Source organism: Neofelis nebulosa, chromosome 6 (genome assembly GCF_028018385.1).
Source record: "Neofelis nebulosa isolate mNeoNeb1 chromosome 6, mNeoNeb1.pri, whole genome shotgun sequence".
NCBI lineage: Eukaryota > Metazoa > Chordata > Mammalia > Carnivora > Felidae > Neofelis > Neofelis nebulosa.
In genome coordinates this window covers 48,893,280-48,920,612 of record NC_080787.1, presented here as the reverse complement: position 1 = coordinate 48,920,612, position 27,333 = coordinate 48,893,280, and the positions used below count along the sequence as shown (strand labels likewise).

Below are 27,333 nucleotides of genomic sequence, written 5' to 3'. Positions count from 1 at the left end.
GAAGTTGAAAAATGGATTTCTCAATGGCAGTAAACCATTTAGTCACTGAGTTGTGTTCAAAGATGAGCATTACCAGGAGGGGAAAATTCCTAGGAGAAAATCTGTCTTTAAGCTGTGTTGCTCAGGGCTAAGATACTTCTGCCTAAGATTCTGCCTGGATGTTGCCATATTATATCCCGAATCTCACGTTTCCCGTAAGTTCTGTGGGTCTTATTGCCAATTTTGCTTAGTGTGGTGATTTTTCGAAATGAATGTGTTCTGTTATTGCACAATTGGCTACTCGTACCACAGTTCCATTAACAAGATGGAGAGCTTGGGAAACTAGGGAAAAGAAAAGAGATTAAATGCTACTATCATGAGGAAATTATTAATTTGACCTTGACACAATACCAAATAAATCTACCAAACTAAAGGCAATCATTGGGCTTGGAATTACATGAAGCTCTGGAATTCCTAAATCTCGGGGGGTTGAGAGAAGTAAGAAGTTGTTTCCATAATGGCTAGAGTCAAAAAGGAAATATGGTCAAAAAGTTAATATTCAGGAAATTTTATAAATCTGGAAGTTAGGTTCATGCCCCTCATTATGAATAATTTATTTTAATTTCAGGAGAGGGGTACAATTTCCAAATGACTGAGATTTTTCATCACTAAAATAATTGCTGTTCGATTTGAAACTGTTATGCCCAGATTCCGTGATCCCCAAAGACCACCAGGGAGCCGAGTCCGATGCAAAAGCAAAAGAGCCTTTATTCGAGCTAGCTCGAGCTCAGTCCCCTACCTGCACCGACACAGCGGTGAGATACCGGAGAGAGAGCGAGTTTCAAAAGCACAAAGGTTTTATAGGGGTCTAGGGGCAGTTGGTGAGGTAATGGCTGTGGCCTCAGCTGATTGGCTGGGGAAGGGTGGGAGTCCTGTTACGCAGGTCGCTGGGCATGTTTTGATCAGGAAGTTTGAACGGGTGAGCGGGAGGTTACTCAAGGGGAGGAGGCGTGGTCTAGGTGACGGACACAGAACAAGATGGAGTCAGCCGGCATAGGCCCGCCCTTTCAAAACCAGTCCCTGTCCCGGTTCCAAACTACCAACACTAAAGGCTCTGAAAGCAGGCCTGCAAAGAGGTACTTGTTTGTGTGTGTGTTGTGGAAAAACAATGACTTAACAGGCCTTTATGACTTCTGCTTTGGTCAAATTGCACTACTCATGTCCACGTGGCCAGCTTCAGACCTATTGACTAGTTGACTGTTTAAAACCAAAATTGGTGATAAAAATATCACTGAGCATGTCTGAAAGACAGTAATGCTGTTTGCCAAGTTTTCCCGGGTTATCACCTTGTAAGCATATGGTAGGATTACATTCCCGGGTCTCCTGTGTGTCTGATCAAAGGGCTGAGGTCAATTGATAAAAGGGCTGATACCCAAGAATGTTGTGGTACACTGGGGCCATCTACCTTGAGTGAACTCACACATGAGCCAGCTGTGAAAAGTAAATGTTTTTTATTTTTATTTGTAAAGTAACAACCAGAATCCGTTTTATGTATAGGGGTTTAAATACACACACACACACACACACACACACACACACGCGCAAATAACAATACCTACAAGAATATTTTTTTTAAGTTTCACAAATGAGGAAACTAAAGCCCTAGCAGTTAAACTATTTTATTCAAGGCCTAAAATAGACTAAAATAATAAGCACGTTTAAAAGACCTTTTATTTTGCCTCTGTTGCCTATCTTTAGGAAACCTGCCATAACTTAACTGTTTCCAAAGTACTTCAGTATTTCTGCTGCCACCCCACCCCCAACACCCATGCCCACCCCCTACCCCTGAAACTGGATCTAACTCCCGTCCCCCAAAGTGCCCAGGATCTCTCCAGAGTGACAATGACAGGGCCTATGGAGCCACAGAGCAGGCTTTAGGAGTGAAAGCACACAATGTCCAGTAGAGCCCCAGGCGTGTTCAGCAGGTCAGAAAATGTCTCTTTGACTTAATCTTGCCAAGGCTGATCAAGAAGCCGGGCTCTTGCAAGTCATGGGCAGAGTCAGTGGTTCTACCTCCTTGAAGGCCCATCACCAAACGGTATTCTTTTTCCTCAGCAAACATTTTCACCCTGACAGCTTAACTGTCACGTCTGGCAAGAAGAGAAAGTCTTCCGGGAAAGCACGGGTTGTCCCTGCATTCCAGTCTCCCTCTCCCAGACCTCAACTCTCAGTCCAAGACAGGGAACGTCCATGAGGAATGGAGCGGCCTAGGCAAAATGGTCAAAACTCGTGTTAACAGGAAGAACAACAGGCAATTACTGCTCATTCAAATCAGGAGTTATTTTGAGTCCTTAATATGTTAGCTCATGGAGCCCTGAAACCATCCTGGGAGGTATGTGTTATTACTAGCCTCATTTTACAGGTGAGGATATGCACCGAGGCACGAACAATCTCCTCAAAGTCACACAGTAGGGAGGCTGTTCCTCCCCCCCACCCCCCACCCCCACCAAGCTTCATTTTTTCTGCACCCTCTGTCTTCTCCATGCTGCTCCCTTAGCCCTAAACTCGGGGCTCGGTGCCCTTTCTTCCTCTCCAGCTATCTAAGCTTGGTCTCTGGAATGGCTGCTACTCTGAATGGACAACTTAACACAGAAAACGCTGTTGCTTTCCTCGGGGTATTTGTTCAGTCAGTCTCATTTCCCACTGCGGAATGAAGAGTTCTGCATTCTTTGAGGTGAATTCAGGCATAAACAAATATGTGGAAGAGATTTTACAGGAACCGAAGAGACTTCCTGGTGACCCTGGAATAACACTGGGTAAAAACAGGCTCCATTTGGGTTGTAGCAAAGGCCCGCCCTTCCTATGAACAGCAGAGGGCGCTGTGCAGCTGGCTTCATGGGAAGACCGTCTTCTCCCTCCCTCCTCAGCCTCCAGGATGGGATTTCCCCAATTAGAATCTATACCTGAAGCAAACTGCCGGGTCTCCACACCTCTGCAGTCCTTCCCTGACCTCAAGACCTCCTGACAAAACTTGCTGGACCTTATTTCCAAGAGCAATAAAACCTGAGGTCACTGGGATATGAGGAGCTGCCCCCTAGGCTCAGGGTCTCAAATCTTTGCAAGTCCCATTATGACTTCCGGCCCCCTTTCTCAACAATGAAATCCTGCCCATCTCCTCAGACTGCATCACTCTTTGATTCTGTATTCTGATCAAGGCCAGAAATACTACTCTTCTCCTTGTGATTGGGCCCTGCCTTGGGCTGCAACCTGACTCGCACTTACCAAACACCCTGCGTTGCTGAGCTGTAACTCTGCCCTTAACCCATGGCTGCAGGCCCTCTGCTGACAGAACTCCCTGGTTCTGCTGGGTTTCCATTCACTTGCTGTAAATTTCCTGTCCCTGACCTCTAACTTGTTAGGCCCCTAAGACGGCCTGCCCCAGTGACAGCTGCTGTTCCTGATCTTTCTGGTTTCACATCCATCCAGATCTAAAAGGCACAGCTCCAATTCCTGACAAAATTCAATAGGCACAGAGCCACCTGTGGAGGACACACTGAAAGAATGCGATCCTCGGTTCATCCCCCACCTCACAGGTTCAAAAACAGAAGTTGAAGGGGGAGCCTGCATGGCTCGGTTAAGCACCCAACTTTGACTCAGCTCATGATGTCACAGCTCATGAGTTCGAGCCCCCTGTCAGGCTCTGTGCGGACAGCTCAGAGCCTGGAGCCTGCTTCAGATTCTGGGTCTTTGTCTCTCTCTCTCTCTCTGCCCCTTCCCTGCTTTCTCTCTCTCAAAACTAAAGAAGCATTAAAAAATATATTTTTAGGGGCGCCTGGGTGGCTCAGTCGGTTGGGCGGCCGACTTCAGCTCAGGTCACGATCTCTCGGTCCGTGAGTTCGAGCCCCGCGTCGGGCTCTGGGCTGACGGCTCAGAGCCTGGAGCCTGCTTCCGATTCTGTGTCTCCCTCTCTCTCTGACCCTCCCCCGTTCATGCTCTGTCTCTCTCTGTCTCAAAAATAAATAAAACGTTAAAAAAAATATATATTTTTAAATAACAGAAGTTGAAGAATCATATGCTGAGGATTTCTTTGGGGAGCTGTTAGTGCATTCCCATCTCCTTCCTACACTTCCCCCAAGTACCAGTGGAAGCTTTATGCACCTCCCCGATTCCAGGAAGTCGTGCAGCCCAGATCCTGGATTCTACTGGTTTTCTCCAGTTTTTACTACAGCCAACCAGGTATGCCCAACTGGCTAGAGATTAGACTTCAACCATGCCTGTCTTCTCTAGGATGGTTAGATTTAGTACCCCTAAGGAGGCAGAGCCTCCTCCCCTTGAGATATCTAATGAACTTCAGAAAACAGGTCAAACTGGGACCTTGATGGAAAGGTCAGCTTTTACAGGTCATCTGAATCACCTCTTGATTAGTGACTAATCAAGAATGTTATAGTCATGTTCCACTATGGAGGAACTTTTTAGACTAGGAAATGAGCAGAGGTGGGAGAGTTAACTTTTTAAAAACTCTACAATATCCCTCCTTCCCCCCTTTAAAGTTCTAATACAAAAACCCAAATGTAAGGAAGATTAATTAAGAATAGTATGGGGGCACCTGGGTGGCTCAGTCGGTTAAGCGTCCGACTTCGGCTCAGGTCATGATCTCATGGTCTGTGATCACGTTCGAGCCCCACGTCAGGCTCTGTGCTGACAGCTCAGAGCCTGGAGCCCGTTTCAGATTCTGTGTCTCCCTCTCTCTCTGTCCCTCCCCTGTTCATGCTCTGTCTCTCTCTGTCTCAAAAATAAATAAACGTTAAAAAAAATTTTTTTTTTAAAAGAATAGTATGGTGGTGTTTTCCCGGCCCCCCACACATGCCTGTCAACGTATATGACAAAGCCCTCTTTCTCTCCCACCCTCTCCCGGGACTGTGCACCAATGTCGCACAGCAGCACAACGTGGGTTTGTGGGACCTGTAACACAGCAGGTCCCTTCATGATCCTACCAACTTAGAATGTCTTTGATGCCATGCGGTTGTTTCAACTCTTTGCTTTGCCCCATTGTTCAATAGTCGGCTGTGACTCAGAAAGAGAATGAAATGTAGAAGGAAATGTGCCTGCCGCCAGATGGTGTTTAAAAAAAAAATCTGAGGGGCGCCTGGGTGGCTCAGTCGGTTAAGCGGCTGACTTCGGCTCAGGTCCGTGAGTTCGAGCCCCGCGTCGGGCTCTGTGCTGACAGCTCAGAGCCTGGAGCCTGTTTCAGATTCTGTGTCTCCCTCTCTCTCTGCCCCTCCCCTGTTCATGCTCTGTCTCTCTCTGTCCCCAAAATAAATAAACGTTAAAAAAAAAAAATTAAAAAAAAAATCTGAGACTCATCTATATCCATGTACAAGGGCCATGAAGACCTTACCAAGATTGATCACCCCTGCCCACACCCCGCTACTACCTCTCAGACTTCTGGCTGCCATGCTGCGACTAATTGCCCTTCGTGGATGCCTAATATTTGTTTTCCTTCCATTTCACCTGTGGAGAAATATGTCTTATAGGTTGGCTGTTAGACAGCTAACTTGCTACAGTTCTACCCACACCCCCTTAGGGATGATTTTGGGCTCCCACTTCATTAGGGAGAGACAGGCTTGCTGCTTTGTGATTTCAATCAATTAAGGCTTCCTTCTAAACAATGAGGTTATTCTAAGTGTCACCACTCACTGACAAGATGAAATTAGGGTGTGTGGAGTGCCGTAGACAGTAAGGGTGTTGCTACATCAGTACGATGCGATGATATCATCCTCTCACTGAGGAAAGAAATGGATTCCTAAGATTTGGTCATATAAGAATGCAAAAATAGTAACTCAAAGTGATACATGCACCCCAATGTTTACAGCAGCATTATCTACAACAGCCAAATTACAGAAATAGCTCAAGTGTCCGTTGACTGATGAATGGATAAAAAAGAAGTCAGATAGACAGATAGATAGATAATGGATTACTCAGTCATAAAAGAGGAATGAAATTTTGCCATTTGCAATGACGTGGATGGAGCTAGAGAACATTATGCTAAGCAAAGTAAGTCAGAGAGACAAACACCATATGATTTCACTCATATGTGGAATTTAAGAAACAAAACAAATGAGCAAATGGGAGAAAGAGAGAGGGAAGCAAACCAAGAAACAGACTCTATTAGAGAGAACAAAATGAGGGTTACCAGAGGGACGGTGGGTGGAGGGATTGGCTAAATAGGCAATGGGGATTAAGGAGTGCACTTGTGACGACACTGGGTGTTGTAAGGAAGTGTTGAATCATTGTATTGTACACCTGAAACCAATATTACACTCTATGTTATCTAACTGGAATTTATTTTAATTTTTTTAATGTTTATTTATTTTTGAGAGAGAGAGAGAGCATGAGTGGGAGAGGGGCAGAAAGAGAGACACAGAATTTGAAGCAGGCTCCAGGCTCTGAGCTGTCAGCACAGAGCCCGATGGCCGATCATAACGTGAGCCGAAGTCAGATGCTTAACTGACTGAGCCACCCAGGTGCCCCATGTTAACTAACTGGAATTTAAATTAAAACTTTAAAAAAAAAAAAAAGATATGGTCATGTAAACTGAGATGACAGAGGTTTTAAATATGTGCATATTTTCATTTATGCGCTGAGCAATGAAGAAGTTTTTAATCTCTGAAAGATATATCCTCCTGCTCCCTCCCCACCTCACTCCTGCATCACATCGTAGGCAATAGTGTGCTCACAAGGAACATTAAGGAGTTTGTCACAACTTGCAAGCAAAGCTTCTCCTTGAGTTTTTAATACTCACCTGTCATTTTCACCGATTCATTAATTTAGATCCATTGGTTGGGCTTAATGATGCATTCTAAATAGGAGGGAAAAAGGAACACTGATGTCAGTGAATAAGGGCATTGACAAAATGTATTCATATTTATGTATATGCTTGTCTAGAGATATAAATATGTAAAAATGGAAACATGAAAAGAAGTACCCAAACTGACACAGCTACACAGAATTAAATTATCATATTTCACTGAACCTAACATTGTAAGCCACATCATTATTTTTTTATTCCACTAAGAAAAAGAAAGGAAAAAAATCTTACCAATTAAATCATGACATGCCACTGATTGTAAGACACATTCCAATTTTAGAATTGTTACAAGGTGAAGAAAATGCCTATCTTAGAATTGATGGACTATGGTACCAAAAGTCACACTCAGTAGTAGCTAACTGTAAATGCTGACTCTCAATGTGTGCAGAAAAATTTTTGTTTGTTTATTAAGAAAGTAGCTCTTATTAAGAAACTGTTGGTTGAGTAAATGGCTTCTTTCTAACTAATATAACAATGATGGTAATTTTAGTTGGTACCTTACAAGACAGACAGCTTGGTCAAAAATCATCTTCAAGATCAATATACATGTACTTCAGCCCAAGAATGTGGCTTACTGAAGAGTCTTGAGAAAGGAGCACACTAACTCCCATGATTCTCTGGGAGACTTCGGGCAAATCTCATAAGTACACTGGGTCCTGGTTTCCTTACCTATGAAATGACTAGGTTGAACTAGAGTCTCATTTCTAACTCATCTCTCATTTCCCAGCTCTAGGGTTTTATGAGTCTACGACCCTGGTTTCATGTTGTCCCATCTCAACGATCCAGATGTCAAGTTGAAATACATCCAAGGTGGAAAATTCTCTTGAGAGGGATATTCTACTGACCTGAAGCTTTAGCAGGATACTCCAAATTTGTCAAGTGAAGAAATGAATGATTGAATGCATGTCCTAATAATTCTCTTTGCTAACAAATCCTGAATACTAAGCTATAATGTTTGTCTCTTCATGACTCTGCTGAGGACACTGACCCTTAAGTATTGAGACTGAGAGGAAGGGCTTACCTCTACTGCCCTTGATCTCCCCTTCAGTGAAGACATCCTCATCCGCAAAGCATCTCTTATCTGAAGAAGCAAAGACAGTGAAGGACAACAGCCCCAAAACCCAGAACTTCGAGACCAATAACCCTGGCAGAAGCAACGTCAGAAGCACTATGCTTAGCCAATAAAAGCTGAGGTGTCATTATAATTGGATTTACGATTAAAGTTAAAATTCTGGTTATGGTTTTTATTCTTCTAGATACACTCATACACAACCTCCTGCTGACTTGATTAAATGCAGGAAAGGAAGGAGTATAGTTCTCTGCTTTCCTCCTCTAAGCTGATGCCTGAAGCACCCCCATAAAATTCACACCCAGGGACCAGGCTTTCTTCTCAAAGCTGCTTCATCCCCCTGCTACCTGAGCCGTGTGAAAATGTTTACAGTGAGTGAAACAAATTCAAATTACCTTGTGGTCCATGATGGTTCCAAACAGCAGGATGAAGAATCCCTGTGGCAAAATTCAACCGAAGTATGAGGGACTGTTAGGCAGACAATATCCCAACTGTTATTTTAATATCACTCTTCTAGATGTCTTCAAGGACAGTTATTGGGTACTAGAAACTTCAGCTTCTACTGATGCAGATAAAAACGCATTGGCAAGTATTCTCTGTGATTGTACCTCAAAGAAAAAGGATCACCTTCATGTCTGTGCATGAGAGTTATTGATATTTATTGAGTGGCTACAGATGGAGGAGAGTATTTTCTACATTATTGTATCTGTTTACTTTCCAAACCTTAAGTAGCTGATCTTACTCATAATAACAGCAACATGACACAACATGACATGGAATCTTGTAGTTCACAGTGACAATCATGGAAGGTGTCTTGAGAAATGAAACCTGTATTATAGTTTACTTTCAGTTGGAATTAAAAGCCAAGAAATAGCAAGGCCTCTGAGCTGGTGGAATAAGTTTATATATAAAAGAGAGAAAATCACAGAAATATAAAATGCCAGGGTCTCTTCAAGTTTAAATTCTTTGGTTTCCTATGAAGTCATAATAATCGATAGTCAATCTTTCTAAATGGTGGAAGTTGAACTTTAAGAAAATTCTGCATCCTTCCATGAGAGTGGAAGGAGCCTGGGTTTCTGAGGATAGTTTCATGGCAAAGAAACACTACTCAGAAGACTGAAATTTTTAAATGTGAGTCACAGGAAAAGCTTGCTAAGAAAAGTTGGAGTGTATTTACCTAAAAGTTTTTCAGTGTTTTTCTTTTGAAAAAGAAACAGAATAAAACGTTCAGGGTTTAATTAAGTTGCAAAGTCAAAAATAAAATAAAATAAAACGAGATCATCAGTCACCAAAGTAACTTCAAGAGTTGGGGAGATTTACATGAGTCCAAGAGCTTTTGATTAAAAAAAAGAAGACGAAGAAAGCAAAAAACAAAAAAACCATAAGTCAAAGGTTTCTCCTTAAAAGCCATGCAAGCGGGGTGCCTGGGTGGCTCCGTCGGTTAAGCGTCCGACTTCGGCTCAGGTCACGATCTCACGGTCCATGGGTTCGAGCCCCGCGTCGGGCTCTGAGCTGACAGCTCAGAGCCTGGGGCCCGTTTCAGATTCTGTGTCTCCCTCTCTCTCTGACCCTCCCCCGTTCATGCTCTGTCTCTCTCTGTCTCAAAAATAAATAAACGTTAAAAAAAAAAAATTATTAAAAAAAAAAAAAAAGCCATGCAAGGGAAAGAGTGGAATGTTCTCCACAGTTATTGAAGAACGTATGAGTAAGATATATAACTGATCTGAGCTGGCATTTCTTAAAAGCCTGCTTTCTGTTTTATATAACGTTTTAAAATAGGGTAATAGGGACATGCCATAGGAATACATTGTTGCTTTACTAAGCAGTTATATTTATATATTTAAAGCAGTGGTTGGAAATTTTTTTTTCTGTGAAAAACCAGGTAATGCATATTTTGAGCTCTACAGTTTCTGTTACAGCTAACCAACTCTGCCATCGCAGCTCAAAAGCAGCCATAGGCAAAATGCAAACAAACGAGTATGGCTCTATTCCAGTAATACTACTTACAAAACCAGGCAGCAGGCCGTAGTTGGCCAAGCCCTGATTAAAAGCCTAACTAAGGATATGAACTTGCCCAATTTGCTATTATTCGTAGGTACAAAAAGTGGTCTGGCTAGCGACGGCTTCCCAAAAGCACATGCACAGTAGTCACATAGAGTACAACAATTTTTAGAGGGATCATTTTGCCAAACCAAGTGTGGTTAAAGCAAGATAAAGACAATATAGAGGATTTTAGATTCATATCTTTATCTTACTAAGGAGAAGGCCGAGGCCCAGAGAAAAGTGACATCTCTAAGATCAGGCAACATGTGCAAGATCCATTTCAGGGAATCGCAGCCTACATTTATTTCACAGTGAAAGCAGGGAAGAGGTGTAAGAGCTCCTCACTCGTTAACATTCAAAGAGAATGGCAAGGGTTCTCTCTCCATAGTATGGAAAACGACTGTTTCACTGAATCCCTAAACTCCTTGAAAAAGGATAAAAAACTGTGCTTGTTTTGAGGCATTAGATGTGAGTGTAGACTCACACATCTTTGGCCAAAGACAAGTCTTTGATAAATGAAGGTAACCTTCTTCTGACATTGAACCGTTAGGAGGGATCAGGGAGGACGGAAGGAAGGAGATGCCCACCTAACCAGCCTGATCAGCTAAATCCAACTTGACAACCAAGAGGGTAAGGGAGGCCACAGCCAAATGTCACTAAGACATGGAAAGAGTTAAAAAGAACATTTTGTATTCTATATTTTTAAATCATAGTCATAGCTTGTTGTATAGCCAGAATAAGAAATTATGAAATAAAAATATCTTATGAGTAAGACAATTAATAATAATAATTAGTAAAAATAAGTCTCCTTCTTGGAACTTACCTGGAAGGCATTGAGCAGGGCAAAGATTATATGGAATATCAAGGAAGTGCCTTCTATAAGCGTGGCTATTCCAAAACCCCAGGTCAGTCCCAGCAATGGGGTAAGGATGGCAACATTTTTGCTGATCCTCATAATTATGGCCAGATCCTGAGCCTTGGAACTGCCAATAGAGGGCCTCTGAGTGTTGACAGCAACAACCAAAACCACCACAAGGTTCACGGCCACAATGACCAAGGCTGGGATGGCAAATGCCAAAAGGGCTTTGGTGTTGTCCCAGTTAAGCCAGCAGGCGTCGGGTCTCATGTAGCCTTTCTCCGGGACTGTGATAGCAACTGTGGTGCCAGCAATGACCAACGGGCACCCGTAGCCAATGGCAAAGCCGATGGCCATCATGCGGGACTTCATCATCCTACGGAAAACAACCAATATCCCATAGATGATAAGCAGTGCTTTGAAGAACATCCAGAAAAACAGAGAGAGGTAGAAAAGGTGGCTGAAAAATGTCAGTGCGACACACCATTTGGAGTCCTGGGCCTTTTTGTGAAAGTTAGAGTTTATGATGAACCACACGTTAGCAATCAGGAGCGACACAGCTATGTTGACGATGCACACGTGACGCATGTAGGATATCTCCGTCACAACCACCCGGGACCACACAGCGGCTTCAATGATCAGGCAAAGAATCAAGCTAAAGATGGAGATGCTGAGCCCAATGCAGGTGATGTAGTCCAGGACTTTGCTGTCAACAGATTTGGGGGACATCAGAATGGAAAAGGACATCACCATGCCGGTGTAGTTACACTGGCATTTTACTTTGTTCATGATCTCCAGCGTGGTTTCACACACATTTTCGTCCCACCTCCTTTTCCTGGAGTGCCAGCCAACACACTGGGCCCGGGCATTCTGGGATTTATTGATCTTCTCAAAGGTGAGTAAGACTTGCTTCAATCTTTCTGGTAAAATCACTGAAAGGACGAGACCATTTACAGGTCTAGGAAGACTCACGTTCGGCAGGTGGACTTCTCTCAGTATGGCCCCCAAGGTGGGAAAAGCTATGCTAATGGCTTGGGATGCATTTGGTGGCAACTTCCACAGCTCTTGCCTGGGAATTTCTATCATTCCTATGATACCCTCTGTCATATTGTTCATGCTCGTAGAGAAGTTGAACTTTTTCTCTGAGGTATCATTGTTGATGTGAAACCCCTTTGTCTGAATGAAGAGTTCATCTGCAATGTTCTCAGAATCCTCGTGGATGTGGAGTTGCCTTGCAAACAGATTCATTGACTGCAAAAAATCCGAGCTGGTATTTTTGTCTGGAATGAAAGCCCAATTTGAAATGGCTGCTGTATCGAGGATGTGGTTGGCCACTTCACTATAACTCTGCAATGGACAAAAGTGGAAATTTACACTAAGGATTTACACATTATTGTAGAAAGTCAATTTCTAAAATCTGAAACTTGTAAAGATCAAACGATCTGATCTTATTTAACAAATTTTTCTTCAAATTCCCTGTTTATTAGAATTTCATGCTAATAAGCCTGCAGAGAAGGCAAAAAAGTGAAACAATAATTAAACTCAAGTAAAAGTCACAGGTATAGTTTACTTGCTTTATTATGTGCCCTGGGGCAGCATTTGTAAACTGCAGTCTCTATAACCCAAGATTCCCGTGAGATAGCAATGATTGTTTAATGGAGGGAATTGGGAATAGATTCTATAAAAACCTAAATTTCGGAAATACTGTGTGCCACATCCCGATATCCCCTACTCTTATAAAGAGGGCCAAACTTCGTTAACATATAAAAGGTTCTAAAAAGTCCCACCATAAGGAAACCTGCTTAACTTTGTTTAACCCAGACTTCCTACATCTGCTATGTACAGAAATCTCCGTTAACATTTCTCGAAATAATTATGTTCTACAGAATGAAATTTGGGCAACACTAGAGTAGACACAGTCTTGTTCACAGCCATCCTTTTGTGACATTCCCTTGAAAATAGTCTGTACAAAAACATGTATTAAAAATGCGCTAACTTCTCGCACACTTCCATAAACTAGAGTGAATTGATACACCAGGCTGAAATAAAATGCCCATCATTGTTATGGTTGCCGTGGTTGGCATACCTTGTACCCTGAAGAGTACACTTGAAACTGTTTAAATGCAAGATTTGTTTTAAAAAGAAGAAGAAGAAGAAGAAGAAGAAGAAGACTGTCAGTGTTTTCAATGAAACGAACAAAGAATACCTTCATCTTCTCTGGGGTAACATTGTCGGACAAATCCGTAGAAATATTTCGTAATAACTCCACTATAAATGCAATGTTTCCAGACGTGGCTTCTGATGATTTCACAACATCAATTATGCAGGCGTAATCAACTGGACAGTTCCTGCGGATTCCTTGGGCTACACTCTCCAGGGGCTCTGGAGCTCGGAAGTCAAGAACATACAGAGGGACGGATGCTGCGGCTACGGAAAGGCGTAATGCACTATTGAAGTCCTGTTTTTTTTAAAAAAAAAAAAAAAAAAAAAACAAAAATAAAAAAACACAGTTGCTTTGTTCAAATGTGATTAAGAACCTAACATATATCAGAGTAAAGGAGCTAAAGGCACAATAAGCCACATGGGGAAAACAGAGAAGCAAGTGGTCCTGAAAAGTCGTTGGGATGCCAGAAAAGACCGAGAGGAAGGTGGAGTCACGCACAGACCAGAGGTTCCACCAAAATTGCCCCAGAGATCAGGATACTGACCTGTTGCTTCCAGGACAGTGATTTTAACTCGAGTATGATAGCAAGACAGTTTTCTCCAGAGATGTGGAGAGATTCTAAAAACAAAATTTGCCTTTTTGATTTTTTTAAAGGGGGGGTCCCATGGAATTTAGGGGTGGGGTGGGGAATGGGTTTTTGGAGGTTGGCAGGTCAAACAAAGAATTGCTAAAGTGTCATTTCAAGAAGTTTCGAGTTCACTAATTAGGAGAAAGTAAGCACAAATCCATCTTTAGAGCTCACTCTTGAACCTGTAAGCATTCACCATTGTGTGAATGAGTTTCAGATCTTATTTTTAGAAAAGATTCTGAGAGGGAGAAGAAGGGAGCGGGGGGGAAGAGTAGCAGAGAGTTTGGGTAAGGAAGGAGAAGAGACAAATTTCACCCACTGAACCATTTTCCCGAGTCCAGATATGAGATTTATTGTCGTGCTGACCAGAACACATGAAGAGTGCCTTTACCACATCCTGGGCTATGAGCCCCAGAAGCCAATAATATGCAAATGCATCACCTTAAAGAACGTTTCCACAGATAAGCTTGTACACGTTTCAGTTGATTTTTGCCACTTGTTTTGATGACACGTAAATCCTATTTCTCCGCGAAAGTGCTGAGCACAAGGCTGGCTGCAGTTGGAAGCAGTGAGGCAAGGTCCACGGCATTTCTCTGAAAAGGAAAGGGGAGGGGGCTACTCAGCATTTCTGCACTCTGACAGAGGCAGCTAACATTCCAGAGATTGGGGGGTTGCTTTTCAGAGGAGGTGACATTGAACAGTGTCCTCAGCACCAAGTAAGGCTTACCAGGCAGACTGCAAAGCTGATGTCTAGGCAGAGAGAACAGCACATAGAAAGTAGAGATCAGGGGCGCCTGGGTGGCGCAGTCGGTTAAGCGTCCGACTTCAGCCAGGTCACGATCTCGCGGTCCGTGAGTTCGAGCCCCGCGTCAGGCTCTGGGCCGATGGCTCAGAGCCTGGAGCCTGCTTCCGATTCTGTGTCTCCCTCTCTCTCTGCCCCTCCCCCGTTCATGCTCTGTCTCTCTCTGTCCCAAAAATAAATTTAAAAAAAAGTTGAAAAAAAAAATTAAAAAAAAAAAAAAAGAAAAGAAAGTAGAGATCACAGGTCATACAGAAAGGCTAGGTCAGAGCATCTGAGTGGGGTGAGGCAAGAGATAACAATGGGAGAAGTAAGCAGAGGTCAAGGCATGAAGGACCTTAAATTCTGTGCTAATATGGGGGTTACCAGAAAACATGATTGGCGTTGCTTTTGAAAGATAATTAAAGATAGTGTAGGCAGCCAAATTTTCTGTAAAGGGCCAGATAAAGTTGCCAGATAAAATACAGGAAGCCCAGTTAAATATTGATTTTATTTTTCAGATACACTCGATTCTCATTATTTGCGGTAATTATGTTCTACTGCCACAAGCATCGAATGAGGGGAAATCAAGGCAGGTTCTTACGAGCTTCTCCTCACAGCCTTTTCATCAACCAGTCAGTATATGGGCTTGTTTTGTGTGTTTCTATTTAAAGACACCTTATTTATGTCGTTGATTCATTAGCATTGAACTCATGGTCAATAGCATCATCTCTCATAACAGCACAGGAACCAAGTTTAACTAACACATGCATTTACTCCTTAAGACACACGACAGGCTTCTTAGGAACACCAGAACTACCCTCAGGAGCCATTTTAAGCTGCACCAATCACCAAAAAAATCACCAACAAAAAGCGCAAAAGGCAAAACATAGGGCACTACATACATCACAAAAAGAACACTTGTTTAGAGTAGGAGACCTGGAACAAGAAGGCAGAGAGCCACCTCGTTTGACTCGGAACTTGCACCTTAGCTAACTCAAATTATTTTTTTTCTGTCTGTGAATGATCCAGAAAGCATTATGAGTAGAGATTGGGGGGTTACAAATGAATTTCAATGAGCAAGAGAATTTGCAAATACAGAATCCACAAACAACAGGGATCCACTGAAAGCATTCAGTTACACAATGAATAAGTTTTTAATATACACATGACCCATGCAATATCCTTCATTGTTTGTCTGACACGAAAGCTTAACGAGGCAGTCCATATTTTTAATTGCTAAATGACAACTGTGGCCAGAGAGTAAATATTTCCAGCCTCGAAGGCCGTGTGGTCTCCATCAGAACTACTTAACTCTGCCTTTGTGGCATGAAGGCAATCAAAGACAATACGTAAAATAAATGGGCATGGCTGTGTTCCAATATAACTTTATTTCTAAAACCTGGTGGCAGGCCTAATTTGGCCCTGGGGCAAAGTGGATTGACTTGCTGCAGGGAGCCCAAGAATGAAGTTGTTGAAGTAGTCCCAGGAAGAATTGCCTTAGGAGAGTGGTAGTGGAATGAAAAGAGGTAGATCATAATGAGAGCTGGTAAGGTGTTGAAATCAATAAGATGTAGTGAGTAATTGGCCGTGAGTCAAGGGATGCATCTATATTTGCGGCTGGGACAGCTCCATGGTTGACTCCATTCATGGAGAAAGGAAACAAGTAAGTTTGCATTTTTCTTTACCATCTACCCAACTGCCTCTGGTTTGGCAAGTTATTTAAGCTGAGTGCTTCTCAATTTCTTTATCCAGACAGTTGGAGGCAATGCCACAGTCTTGTTACAAACATTGAAGGAAATAGCATCCTGCCCAGCACTTAGAATGCTGTTGTCATAAATACTCAATGAAGGTTACCTATCTTTCTCTCTCTTTTCTCAATTCTGCATCTATGTAGAGATGTGTTTGGGCTAAAAATATAGTTGGCCATGTCTGTGGAGAATCCAGGTATCTCTACTATTTGGGGGAGAACCACATGTTTGCACTATCATAGCATGATTATCTCCATAGTTTATCTCTGACTTCTTGAGAGCAACCAGTCTCACCAACATGATACCTATCTTACATCACTTCAGTAGACCTCTCAGAACCAGTGTTACATACATTTAAGCATTCTGAAAATATCTTTGTAGGAAGGAATGAATTCTGTCCTGTTCCCTCTTCTGCTTTGTGAGCTCATTAGTTCAAACACATTTCCCTTTGGGGTTTTAAAGTGAACACTTGCCTTCTACTCTAGAACACACGTGAATATTTGCTGAATTGCATCAGTGACTATGTCATAGATAATGTACAATTGTCAGTGAATCTATCAATACTGGTAAACAATGAGAACTTGTTAGAGACTGTTATTCTAATTTTTTTTTAACGTTTTATTTATTTTTGAGACAGAGAGAGACAGAGCATGAGCAGGGGAGGGTCAGAGAGAGAGAGACTGTTATTCTAATTGAAAGCTTGTGGTCTGGGACATGCTTGGCCACAGCCAAGTCTTCCTTTACTCTGTCCAGGCTCCACATGGAAGAAGACTGTTCTGTAGACACATACCTTGTATCGTTCCAGTCTTGAGTTTCCCTTCAGGATGTTGATGTTTATCTCCATCCTGTAAAACATAAATTCCCAAAGGTCCGCTTTACTAGACTCTCCTCTCTCATCTCAACATAGAGGCTCCATGTGGATATGAAGTAAAAACGTGTTCAGGACTAGGCCAGAAAACTGGCATCCATGTATGACATCATGGGAACTTGCAGAGGGAAGCATAGAGGTGAGCACAGACAAAGAACAAACTATTTTCTTATGAGAGCTAGAAGCTTGCCAGTGGTCACTTGGGCTCTGAAGGTCAGGTTAATGGGCTGAATCCATATTTTGGAAAGCTTTAAAAAAAAAAAAACAATGAACATTACTCTTTTTTTTTTTTTTTTTTTTTTAGTTTATTTCTTTTGAGAGAGAGAGAAAGTGCAAATGGGGGAACAGCAGAGAGAGGGAGGGAGAGAGAAAGAATCCCAAGCAGGCTCAGCACTGTCAGCACAGGCCCAGTGCAGGGCTTGATCTCACAAACCATGAGATCATGACCTGAGCTGAAATCAAGAGTCCAATGCTCAACCGACTGAGGCACCCAGGGGCCCCTGGAAAGTTGAAGTACCCAGGGAGAACACAGATGTAGCAATTGTAACACTAAGCTGGTCTCCATCTGTATTAACTGTAACTATGAAATGGAGCTTATATGACCCTCCAGATACCATTATATCCCCCAGAAAGGTAGAGATGAGCAGATGCTAGGAATAATCAGTAGGTGACAATAATAAAATCACAAACTCTTTTGTAGCTATAAAGGGCTATAAACATTATCTAAAAGAAAAAAAAAAAAAAACACCCTGTAGGTTACAGATAAGGAAATTAAGACTCAGAGAAGGAAAGCAACTTGTGCAGCTAATGAGAAGGAAAGTTAAGGTCTGGAGCTGAATCAGTAGCTGCCAGGCTGGTACTTCCTCCTCCCAATGGCTGCCTGTCTACATTCTCTGGGGCTTGAAAAGTCATTTTCCTACTCTCCTATAGTTCCATGTCACACCCTGCAAATATACTGTTGCAAGGCCCAGCCACCTCTCAACGTTTCTTTGTTCCCTTTAAAACAAAAAACAAAAACAAAAAACTATTAGCAAGACTAAAACTGTAGTCATTTGAACATTTATTTAAAATCATGTCCTGTATCATAAATTTAGCTATCTGGGAGAACTGACAGATTTCTCTACGGGACCACGTAAGAATGGATCAAACTTACTTTGATGCGCACCTTGGATCTATAGTGAGAACATTCTGTGGCCAGGAATAACATTAAACAGCAAAGTATCGTTTCCTGGGACTTCATTTTTCACACATTAGGATCTTCACCTGCAGGAGAATGAAGGTGGATCCAGCTGAAGGTGATAAGGCCGAACAATGCAAAACTTAGCCGACTAACTAACAATGGTGACCCTACAGGATACTCTGAGATATGCACTCCAAAACGTCCTGCTCTAAGAAAGAACACCAATATCTACTTTCAAGTTACCTAACATGAAGAAAGAAAGAAGAAAGAAAGAAAGAAAGAAAGAAAGAAAGAAAGAAAGAAAGGGAGAAAGGAAGGAAGGAAGAAAAGAAAAAAAGAAAGACTTTTTCTCAAATGTTAACTTTTCTACAAATAATACATGGGAATGATGGAAGCACCAGGAAAGATACATGTTCACCAAGACATCATTTCTGGTCATTTAATTGATAATTTTCTGCAATAGTAACATTTCTTAAGAACTTTTATTTCTTAGTCACTGTTCTGAGCGCTTCCTTTACTGTCTTCATTGTACCTGTGGAGAAGCTAAGGTACAAAGAGTTGAGCAGCTGTGAGCCAAGTTCACTCAGATAAAAAATGCTGGAGCCCAGAGTTCAACCCAGAGGGCGCAGCTGGAGAGCAGAGTCTCTCGGCAATGGTACCATTGACATTGTAGGCTGGATAGTTCTTTGTTTTGGGGGGGCTGTGCTGTAAATTGTAGGATATATAGTAGCATCTCTGGCCTCTACCCACCAGATGCCAGGAGCAGCCTCCTCTTTAGTAGTAACAGCCAAAAGTGTCTCCGGATATCTCCAAATATGCCCTGGGAGAGAAAATCACCCTCTGTGGAGAACAACTGTTCTACAGTGTACTGTCTCTCTAGGCATATGGAGTCAAGTAACTTAAAATGAAATGAATATACACTATTGTCTGCTAATGGAGCAAGCACAGAAACTCTCTCATAGATAGATCAACTACTACTCAGAGAAACTAGAAGCACTAGAAGATAACTCTCTGTTCTCTATGTCTGCTTCTTGCCTGTTTGTTCTTTTTTTTTAACATATCATTGACGTGTAACATTACATTAATGGAAACATATCATGATTTGATGTTTGTATTTTTGCGACATGATAGGTAAGTCTAGTTAACATCTGTCACCACACATGGTTACAAATGTTTTTCTTGTGGTGAAGCCTTTTTCTTGATAGTTCCACCTTGCCAAGACAGATCTCCAAGAATGCATCTTTACAACAGTTGGAATTCATGGACACCATCATGATCATCACCATCATACTTATAGGCTAGTGGAAACTAAGACCATTCATTGGAAACAAAGTTCCCTAGAATGATTTTCCTGGTAGTACAAATGCAGCAAAGTGAAAATACCATGGGTCTTAGAGTCAGCATGAGTTAAGTTGTTATCATATTTATGCTATTGATGAACTATTTGACCTTCATGGATCCCATTTTCTTTCTCACTCATTTCATAAAATGTAGGGTGATTATTTATTCTACCAATGACCCTTTTACAAGTGCCTCCTATTTGCCAGGCACTGTACCAGCCGCTGGGGTATGGAAATAAAGGTTGCTGTCATTTCCATTAAGGATGTCCAGTGGGGAATACAGACACGTCAAAGCAATAGTGAGAAGAGAGATCATCTACATGCTGCACATGAGGCAGAAACTGAGCCTCAGCAAACATAAATCCCTTTATGCTCCAATGGAGATGAACGAATTCTGATCCATCTAGGCCCACCAGGCAATCTGTAGCCAGGGAGCAAACAAAACTCAGTGATCAGGGATCAAACCCTTCCTAGGTGGAGTCAAGACTAAGATGGACTTTCACGACTCCAGTGAGCCTTTGCATGAGACGATGAGCCACAGGCATTTACAGGAAGGCTTCCAAATTATCTTTGAGTTTAAAATTCTTTGAGTTCCTAACCAATGAACATATAGGGAAAGTATTTTGACTTATATTGTCATCTTGCAGAGCAAGTCTGAGCAAGGGAAAGGAAACATGGCAGAATGACAGGCAAAGTGCGGTAATGGATTTGCATAGTTGTTGGGATATGTGTGTGGAATTCATGATCTTACAGGAGTGATTGAAAGAAGTTCTCATGTATGCAGCAAATTGGTGGATTAATACACTAAGCAATTTGCAATATTAATATTGTTTAAGGTAGATTTTTAACTGTCATCACAAAAGGAAATACCAGAAGAACCAGAATAAGTTGTCTTAGAAGTATCCATATGTTTCACATATATACTTGTGGATTTCAAAATTTTTTTTATCCTGGGGGCGCCTGGGTGGCTCAGTCAGTTAAGCGGCCGACTTCAGCTCAGGTCATGATCTCCCAGTCCGTGAGTTTGAGCCCCACGTCGGGCTCTGTGCTGACAGCTCAGAGCCTGGAGCCTGTTTCAGATTCTGTGTCTCCCTCTCTCTCTGACCCTCCCCCCGTTCATGCTCTGTCTCTCCTTGTCTCAAAAATAAATAAAATGTTAAAAAAAAATTAAAAAAAAAAATTTTTTATCCTGACACAATAAAAAAGATCTTACATCATGACTCATTGTGTACAGACACATATATGTAGAGATGCCTACATAAAACTGAAAAATACATAATCTTTATATTTCAAAAACTTTTATGTAAAATTACTTATCCTTCCCATCTATGAGCAAGATACTCTGCTATGTCTGTGATTTTTATCTTGCATTCCACTCTACCTGACATTCTTTCAGGAATTGGTTGCCACCCACTAAATTGACTCCACAACCCTCTCATGGATTGTGACCTACAATCTTAGAGGCAGAAATACAGACTAAAAGATTCATTTTCATTATCAAATCGAAAATCGTTCACTTCTCCCACTGAAGTGGTCCCTTTGGTCTATTCTCTTTCCTATTTTTCACAATTCTGTCGAAATCTCCTTCCCAAGATGCATTCATCGGGGAAAAAAGATACCTACATTGAGGGTCAAATAATAGGACTGGTGCTGAGAGTAAATGCAATTCTCTTCCACCTGGAGAGCATGGTTTGGAATGCACAGCAAAATGGGTGAAGGCAAGCCCACAGGAGGCCACTTATAAATAAGAACGCCTGCTATCTAAGGCTTCAGGAGGAAGATTTTACTGTGTACAGTTTTCAATATAAGAAGTTTGCTTTAAACTTAATCTTGCTGGGAGAAAATCAGACATCTGGCACAATGATGTGATGTGATTTAGGAAGTCCAAAACTGTTTTCCCAACCAGTGCTAGGACTTCTAAGTCCACAGCTCCCAAAAGTGTTCAGAGAGGAAAGCATCCAATAGTCACAGCCTTTTCTGTAGATCATTATGCTCTATGTGGAACATTATGAAATAATACATTCATTTTTTTAAGAAAAAAATTACTAGCAGACAATCCATATGCAGTGTGAAATCACAAGCATGACCATAAGAAACATAAACTTTGAACTGAGCACAACTAGCTGTTTGGAGAGTTTTGGTTGATAAACTTGCTATTCCATCAACCACGTTCTTGTAGTCTGATGTACGCAACCCATCTACCATTCTGTCTGATAACTGTATGGTAAATTTCCTTCAATTATGACAAATGGGAAGGGGGGGGATGTTTAATAACGTTACCCAAGAGGAGTCACCGCATTCTTATTTTTGTCCATTTTGATTGACAGGGATGGGTCGGATGGATAAATGTTTTCAAGTTAGCCCCAACTGGATTGTTTCTCTTCTCACCAGAAAGAGTAGAATGGGATCCATCTTATCACAATTTGGATAGCCAAAGCCAAAATCCAGAGCATTCTGCACGGAATACTATGAGCCAGAGCTTTACGGCTCTGAAAATGGAGACTTAAAAAATAAAAAGAAGCATTTCCAGAATAATTCATAATCCGAGGCTGATATTTCATAGGACAAAATGGAAAAAACATACTTTCTGAGATTCACCATTGCTAAAGACTTAATTAAAGTGAACTTTGAGTTTTGCGTAATGCCAAGCTAAAAATTTTCCGCAAATGAAAAGTACTTCTCCAATACCCAGCACAGTGTCTGCATGTGATAAGTGACCTCTTGAAAGAATGAGGAAAAGAACAAAGACACAAAATCTAAATATTAAATGTGACACGAGTGGACTGTCCAAAAGAACATCAGCAAAAACGCGGACAGTACCGAAAGAGGCAGCTTTCCTGTGTGAATCTATTCAAGGACAACTTGCCTGGCCCAAGGGTCTGCTAGTTCCTAGAGAAGAGAGCCTGGAGTCAATGCCAGGTCCTATCCTACCTGGATAATCCAGAGTTATTCTATCTCCAGTATGCTTAAATTACCTTCGTACCATTTATTGACTTCTGGTTTTACAGTGTGTTCAGTTTAACGGCAAAATCGTGTGTTTTCATAAAATCCCTGCCTCTTTAAACCCCTTGGGTATGGCGGCAGGAAAACACTTTGTTGGGAAGATCTGTCACTGGCTATTTACATCAAGATCCTAGTCCCTGGTGGGGGAACATAAAAATAGTGAGCAGTAACTCTGACAGAATAGCGCTATAACAACGCGTATTTATGCCTAGGGTTGACTCACATCATCCCCCGCTTGCCTGGCAAGTTCATAGCAGGCACCAAAGTTGAATTTTAAAAGAATGGAAGAAAAACCTGACGCTGAAGGCATTTTTATACACTGACTTAAGTGTTCTGTGATTTCAGGAAATCTGCCTGTTTTCTTCCTAGTAGGCAAACACTACAGAGTTTCGTGTCAATTGCGTTTGGCCGGGATACTGCGTCCTGAAGTGGGTTTCTGTGGAACGCGAGTCTCATAAAACACCAAGGGGTTCCATAGTCAAATGGTTTGGAGAACGTGCCAGCACCAGCACCCCCAACCCCTCACACATACATATATGCATGACACGGTTTCTGGGCATCCTTGTGGCAAAAAGACCTGTTTCATCCCGATTGGACCAAATTTATGCTATCGTCTAAAGTGCTCTGGGGGAATTTAAGGCTGCTGTTCGAGGACCATATGTCATCTTGGAACACGTTAATTCACCCAGACTCAGGCTCCACGAGCATTTGTTGGGCATCTACCACAGGCCAGTCCCTATGCTAATACCTTCATAGAAGTTCATTCACCGTGACCCAAAGTAGCGCAGCCGAGAGGAACAGACCTAGCCTTCAGTGAATCCTGAAAGAAGGAGGCGGTGGAGAGGTCATCTTCAACAGTGAAAAGAGTCAGAATTATCCTGAAACATAATGCTCCGGCTGGAGAGCTGAGGAAAGGCAGGCACAGATGGGGTGGGTGGCAGTCAGATGTTGGGGATGATCACAGGAAGGGGAAGGCAGACTCAGAAACGGATAATTAAAAAGAGGAGGAGAAAAAAGATGCAGAACTTGCGCCTGAGGCCTCCATGGTAATTAGGTAAATAAAGGGTCATCTGATGCTTAGGAAGAAACAAGGCCTGCATCTTGTTCCCAAAGTGCCTGAAAGATGACCTATTTCAGAGGTGGAAGCAACAAGCAGCCTGCATTGGCAGCTTCTCAGGCTCTAGAAAAGTAGCATCCCAAATTCCTCCCCCCCTGCTTCCCCAACCTGCCTCTCTTTCCCTGTGCATCCTTATAAAAGCATGAATTACCGGCTACCATCCACTTCTGTCTTTCACTTGAGAATAAACAGCAATTCTAGGCCACTGAATGGAAGCCAGACTCTCTGCTCTAACAGAGCGATCACTTCAAAGAGAGAGAGCGAGAATAGCCTTTGCTGGCCCCGGAGGCTGATGACAATGTAGTTAGCTAGACCCAGTAGTCCCAGTGGCTCAGTCACATCAATAGATGCCTCCCGCACCACTGTGTGAGCTCGAGGCCCTGATGACAAGGGGTTAGCAAAGCACAACACTCGATCCTCCCAGCCCCAGAGCCTGAGAGAAGTTAGCCTGCATTTGGCAGATTAGGACCAAAAAATCAGGTTGTCATTAGTCAGGAGGCGAACACAGAAGGATAACTTCTCTGTCCCCAGCACCCCGCGGACTGTGAGATGCATAAATGATACCCAATAAACATGTGTTGGATAAATGGATGGATCAGTGAATGACCCATGCAGAGAATGATGCCAATTTCTGAAGCTTTTGTTTAAAAATCACAAGGCAACTTCTCTATCTTAGAGGGGAAGATGAGCATATTTGCAACTCTAGATGCTTTTGAAACCTGGTGATTTAAGTAGAAATGCTGCCAGGGGTGCCTGGGTCACTGAGTCGGTTAAGCATCTAACTTCGGTTCAGGTCATGATCTTGCGGTTCGTGGGTTCGAGCCCCGCATCGGGCTCTATGCAGACAGCACAGAGCCTGGAGCCTGCATCAGATTCTGTGTCTCCCTCTCTCTCTGCCCCTCCTTGCTCATGCTTGCTCTCTCTCTCTCTCTGTCTCAAAAATAAATACGCATTAAAAAAACTTTTTTTAATTAAAAAAAAAAAAAAAAGAAAGAAATGCTCCCAGCCTACCTCTTTGTTATACTACCTGGAACCTTATGTGACGCAGGATGGTGAGGTCCCATCCAGGTGCAGCAAAGAACAACGTCCTGCCAGATTAGTGATGTCTGCCACAGGCATGGCAGGCAGCCATCCTTTCTGCCCAGTCTCCACAGTCAGAACTCACAAAACACTTTCTTGAACAGACCTAGGGGACCCCAGCTGTTCCGAAACACCGTCTCCTATCTGTCCCACCTCCCTTGTCCTAAGAGCTGAGTTTCTGAATGACTTGGAATTAAATAATACAATTAGTCTGCCTGGGTCCTAGGGCTTGTTTCTGATATGCGCTAGCATGGGGTGGGTTGTGGGGAATGACTCATGAAACGGAGGCACCCCACACCTGCCTGGACACGCCGTGCGAGGGCTAGCATCAGGACTCTCAAAGCAAATTAAGAAGGCACAGCCTGGGAATGGTAACCACAGTCAGCCAGGAAGGAACGCGCTGAAAGCCGTGATCTCTCAAACGCCTCCACACAGAACACCCTAAGGTGAGCTGGGTGGGAATATTTGCAAACGAAGTGGACCCTTTCCCAACGGGTTCCCCTCCGTGAACTTCACCCCAAGGTGAGAGGGAGGGCCTACCCACTTGTTGGCTAACCTTCCAGGCAGCAACTCACCTCACACTCCTTGGCCAATCCCTTTGATGGGAAGAACCAGTTCGGAAAGGTTAACTGAGGGTGAGGACCTTAGAGTCTGCTGACCCACATGTTGGGGTGTGTGTGTTTTGTTCCCCTCAGCTGAATTTCATAACCGTGCATCCCATCTACTGCGCTGGTGTAATTAGAACTCTGGTTATATAGTCGGATGGCTAAACAAGTTGTTTGCGCGTTCTTGCTCTCAGCAATCAGATGGATTCAGTCACTCTTACCAGCTGTCCCTTGCCATGGAGAAGCTGTTTCATAAGGACCCTTGGAGGAAAGAAAGATACAAAAGATCTATTAGAATCAGAAGCATCTTATCCCCGCCTATTTTAGATGGCTTCCAGCCCATCTCTTTGTAGCCCAGTATCTTTCCTGAGAGTTGCGGTCTGGATTCAAATGCTGTTCAGTTTCAAGAATCACTTGATTTCAGAGTCCGGAAGGGATCTAGCATCTGGCCAACTATCTTGAGATTTATATGATTTTAAAGTAATTGACAGACGGGGCAATTGCTCTGTTCCAGGAAGAAAGTTCGCTGGAGTACTGCAACACACACAAAATAGCACCTTAGGACGCACACTTGAAAGGCCACACTTGTCCTCAGAATATAAAGAAGATAGGTCATCAAAGGTACTATAGACCACTCAAAACAAGGGTAGATGCCTTTGCAAAGAGGTTTCAGCAGTAACTGAAGGAAATGTCTTAAGTTGGTATAAAGACAGCTTTATCAGCCCCATTAAAAGAAGAAACTACTAAAGAATGCTTAATTATATATTTATTTATACACACACACACACACACACACACACACACACACGACTTTACAATGAGCCTAAAGGAAGGCAATCGAAAGCTGCTTTGCTCATCCACTTTATCCAGCAAGGGACAATCAGAGAACAGAGAGTCTAATCGCCTGGTGCTTTGCATTTTCACTCCTAGGAGTGAGCAACTGGACCCTGACAAATGTTTTTTGAAAGAAAAACAAACACAAAAGAGATCTAGGAAATACGTTAACCTTGAGCTAGCCAACTTGTAAATAATGTTAGGGAAGTTTCCTGCAGCAATCAAGCATTCCAGACAATACCACCATAAATCACACATTTTCCCCATCCCGGAATGCATGCCAAAACAATCCGGTCTTCGGTAGGAGAAAGATTTTGTTGTGACATGTGTACTCACCGCATCCAGGAAATCTAGCAGCCCAGCAGGGAAGTCAGCACTGAGCTCCCCACCGCTGTGCCCCACCATCATGCGTGCCTGCCTTTGCACCTCTCATGGTCCCCCCTTCAGTGGCTGTGATCTCTCTTCTCCATTTTTGAAAGGGAAATCCAAGAGGCCCCGGTGCAAACCAGCCACCTGTTGTGAGAAGCCTATCTGAGAAGTAAAACCGCCCGGGGTTTCAAGGCTTGTGTAAGTGTGTGATTCACTCCACAATGGGTGCATCAAGCACGCCTAAGAGAAATTACAGGTTTCTCTCGTCTGAAGCAAATCCATTAAAATGAGTCACTTGTTTGTGCTTTAATGCCTCATCTTTATCTCGGATGATCACATGAGGCTGTGTTGCATCTACTGCACTGGTGTAATTAGAACACAGGGGACAGAAGGCGAAGTTGTGCCACTCTTGTAGATGATTCTAGAAGGCTGTCACATTTTTGCCTGTATTGATGGTGAACGTGGGGGAAAACTGGCTAGGAAATGGATGGGTAAATCATGATCTAATCCCTACCTTACGCCAAAGAGATTTTTGTTTTACTTATTTATTTTTTAAATGTTTATTTACTTTTGAGAGAGAGAAAGACACAGAGTGCGAGTGGGGGAGTGTCAGAGAGAGAGGGAGACACAGAATCCAAAGAATCCAAAGGCACAGAGCCTGACGTGGGGCTCGAACTCACAAACGGTGAGATCAGACCTGAGCCAAAGTCAGATGCTTACCCAACTGAGCCACCCAGGCACCCCTGTTTTACTTTTTTAATAACCGGGCCAACAGTTGTTACTGAGCCTCGGGCCACGGCC

At 42.7% G+C, this 27,333-nt stretch overlaps 1 protein-coding gene across 5 annotated transcripts; it reads right to left on the bottom strand.

Moving 5' to 3' along the window:
• Positions 1-1,833: 1,833 nt before the first annotated feature.
• On the bottom strand, positions 1,834-26,758 carry LOC131514318 (adhesion G protein-coupled receptor F4-like). Of its 5 annotated transcripts, none has more exons than XM_058734198.1 (11): positions 26,500-26,758; positions 25,300-25,590; positions 18,170-18,267; positions 16,927-16,981; positions 14,049-14,200; positions 13,022-13,273; positions 10,783-12,162; positions 8,312-8,384; positions 7,869-7,928; positions 6,782-6,838; positions 1,834-2,246 (listed from the first exon to the last, which is right to left on the bottom strand). In XM_058734198.1, exons 3-10 carry the CDS (start codon positions 18,242-18,244, stop codon positions 6,807-6,809), a joined length of 2,079 nt encoding a protein of 692 aa, XP_058590181.1. In that variant the 5' UTR covers positions 18,245-18,267; positions 25,300-25,590; positions 26,500-26,758; the 3' UTR covers positions 1,834-2,246; positions 6,782-6,806. The 5 variants fall into 5 exon arrangements, with proteins under 5 accessions (XP_058590181.1, XP_058590182.1, XP_058590178.1 ...); XM_058734199.1 differs by having other exon boundaries at positions 25,551-25,590; XM_058734195.1 differs by having other exon boundaries at positions 18,158-18,267; positions 26,500-26,757.
• Positions 26,759-27,333: the final 575 nt, after the last annotated feature.

Coding starts and splice junctions, on each gene's coding strand:
- LOC131514318 (XM_058734195.1), bottom strand. CDS start 18,244: ATGAAGTCCCAGGAAACGATACTTTGCTGTTTAATGTTATTCCTGGCC. Junction 16,982..18,157: donor GATCCAAGGTGCGCATCAAA/GTAAGTTTGATC, acceptor TATGTTTTACAG/GATGGAGATAAACATCAACA. Junction 14,201..16,926: donor CAAGACTGGAACGATACAAG/GTATGTGTCTAC, acceptor TTTCCTTTTCAG/AGAAATGCCGTGGACCTTGC.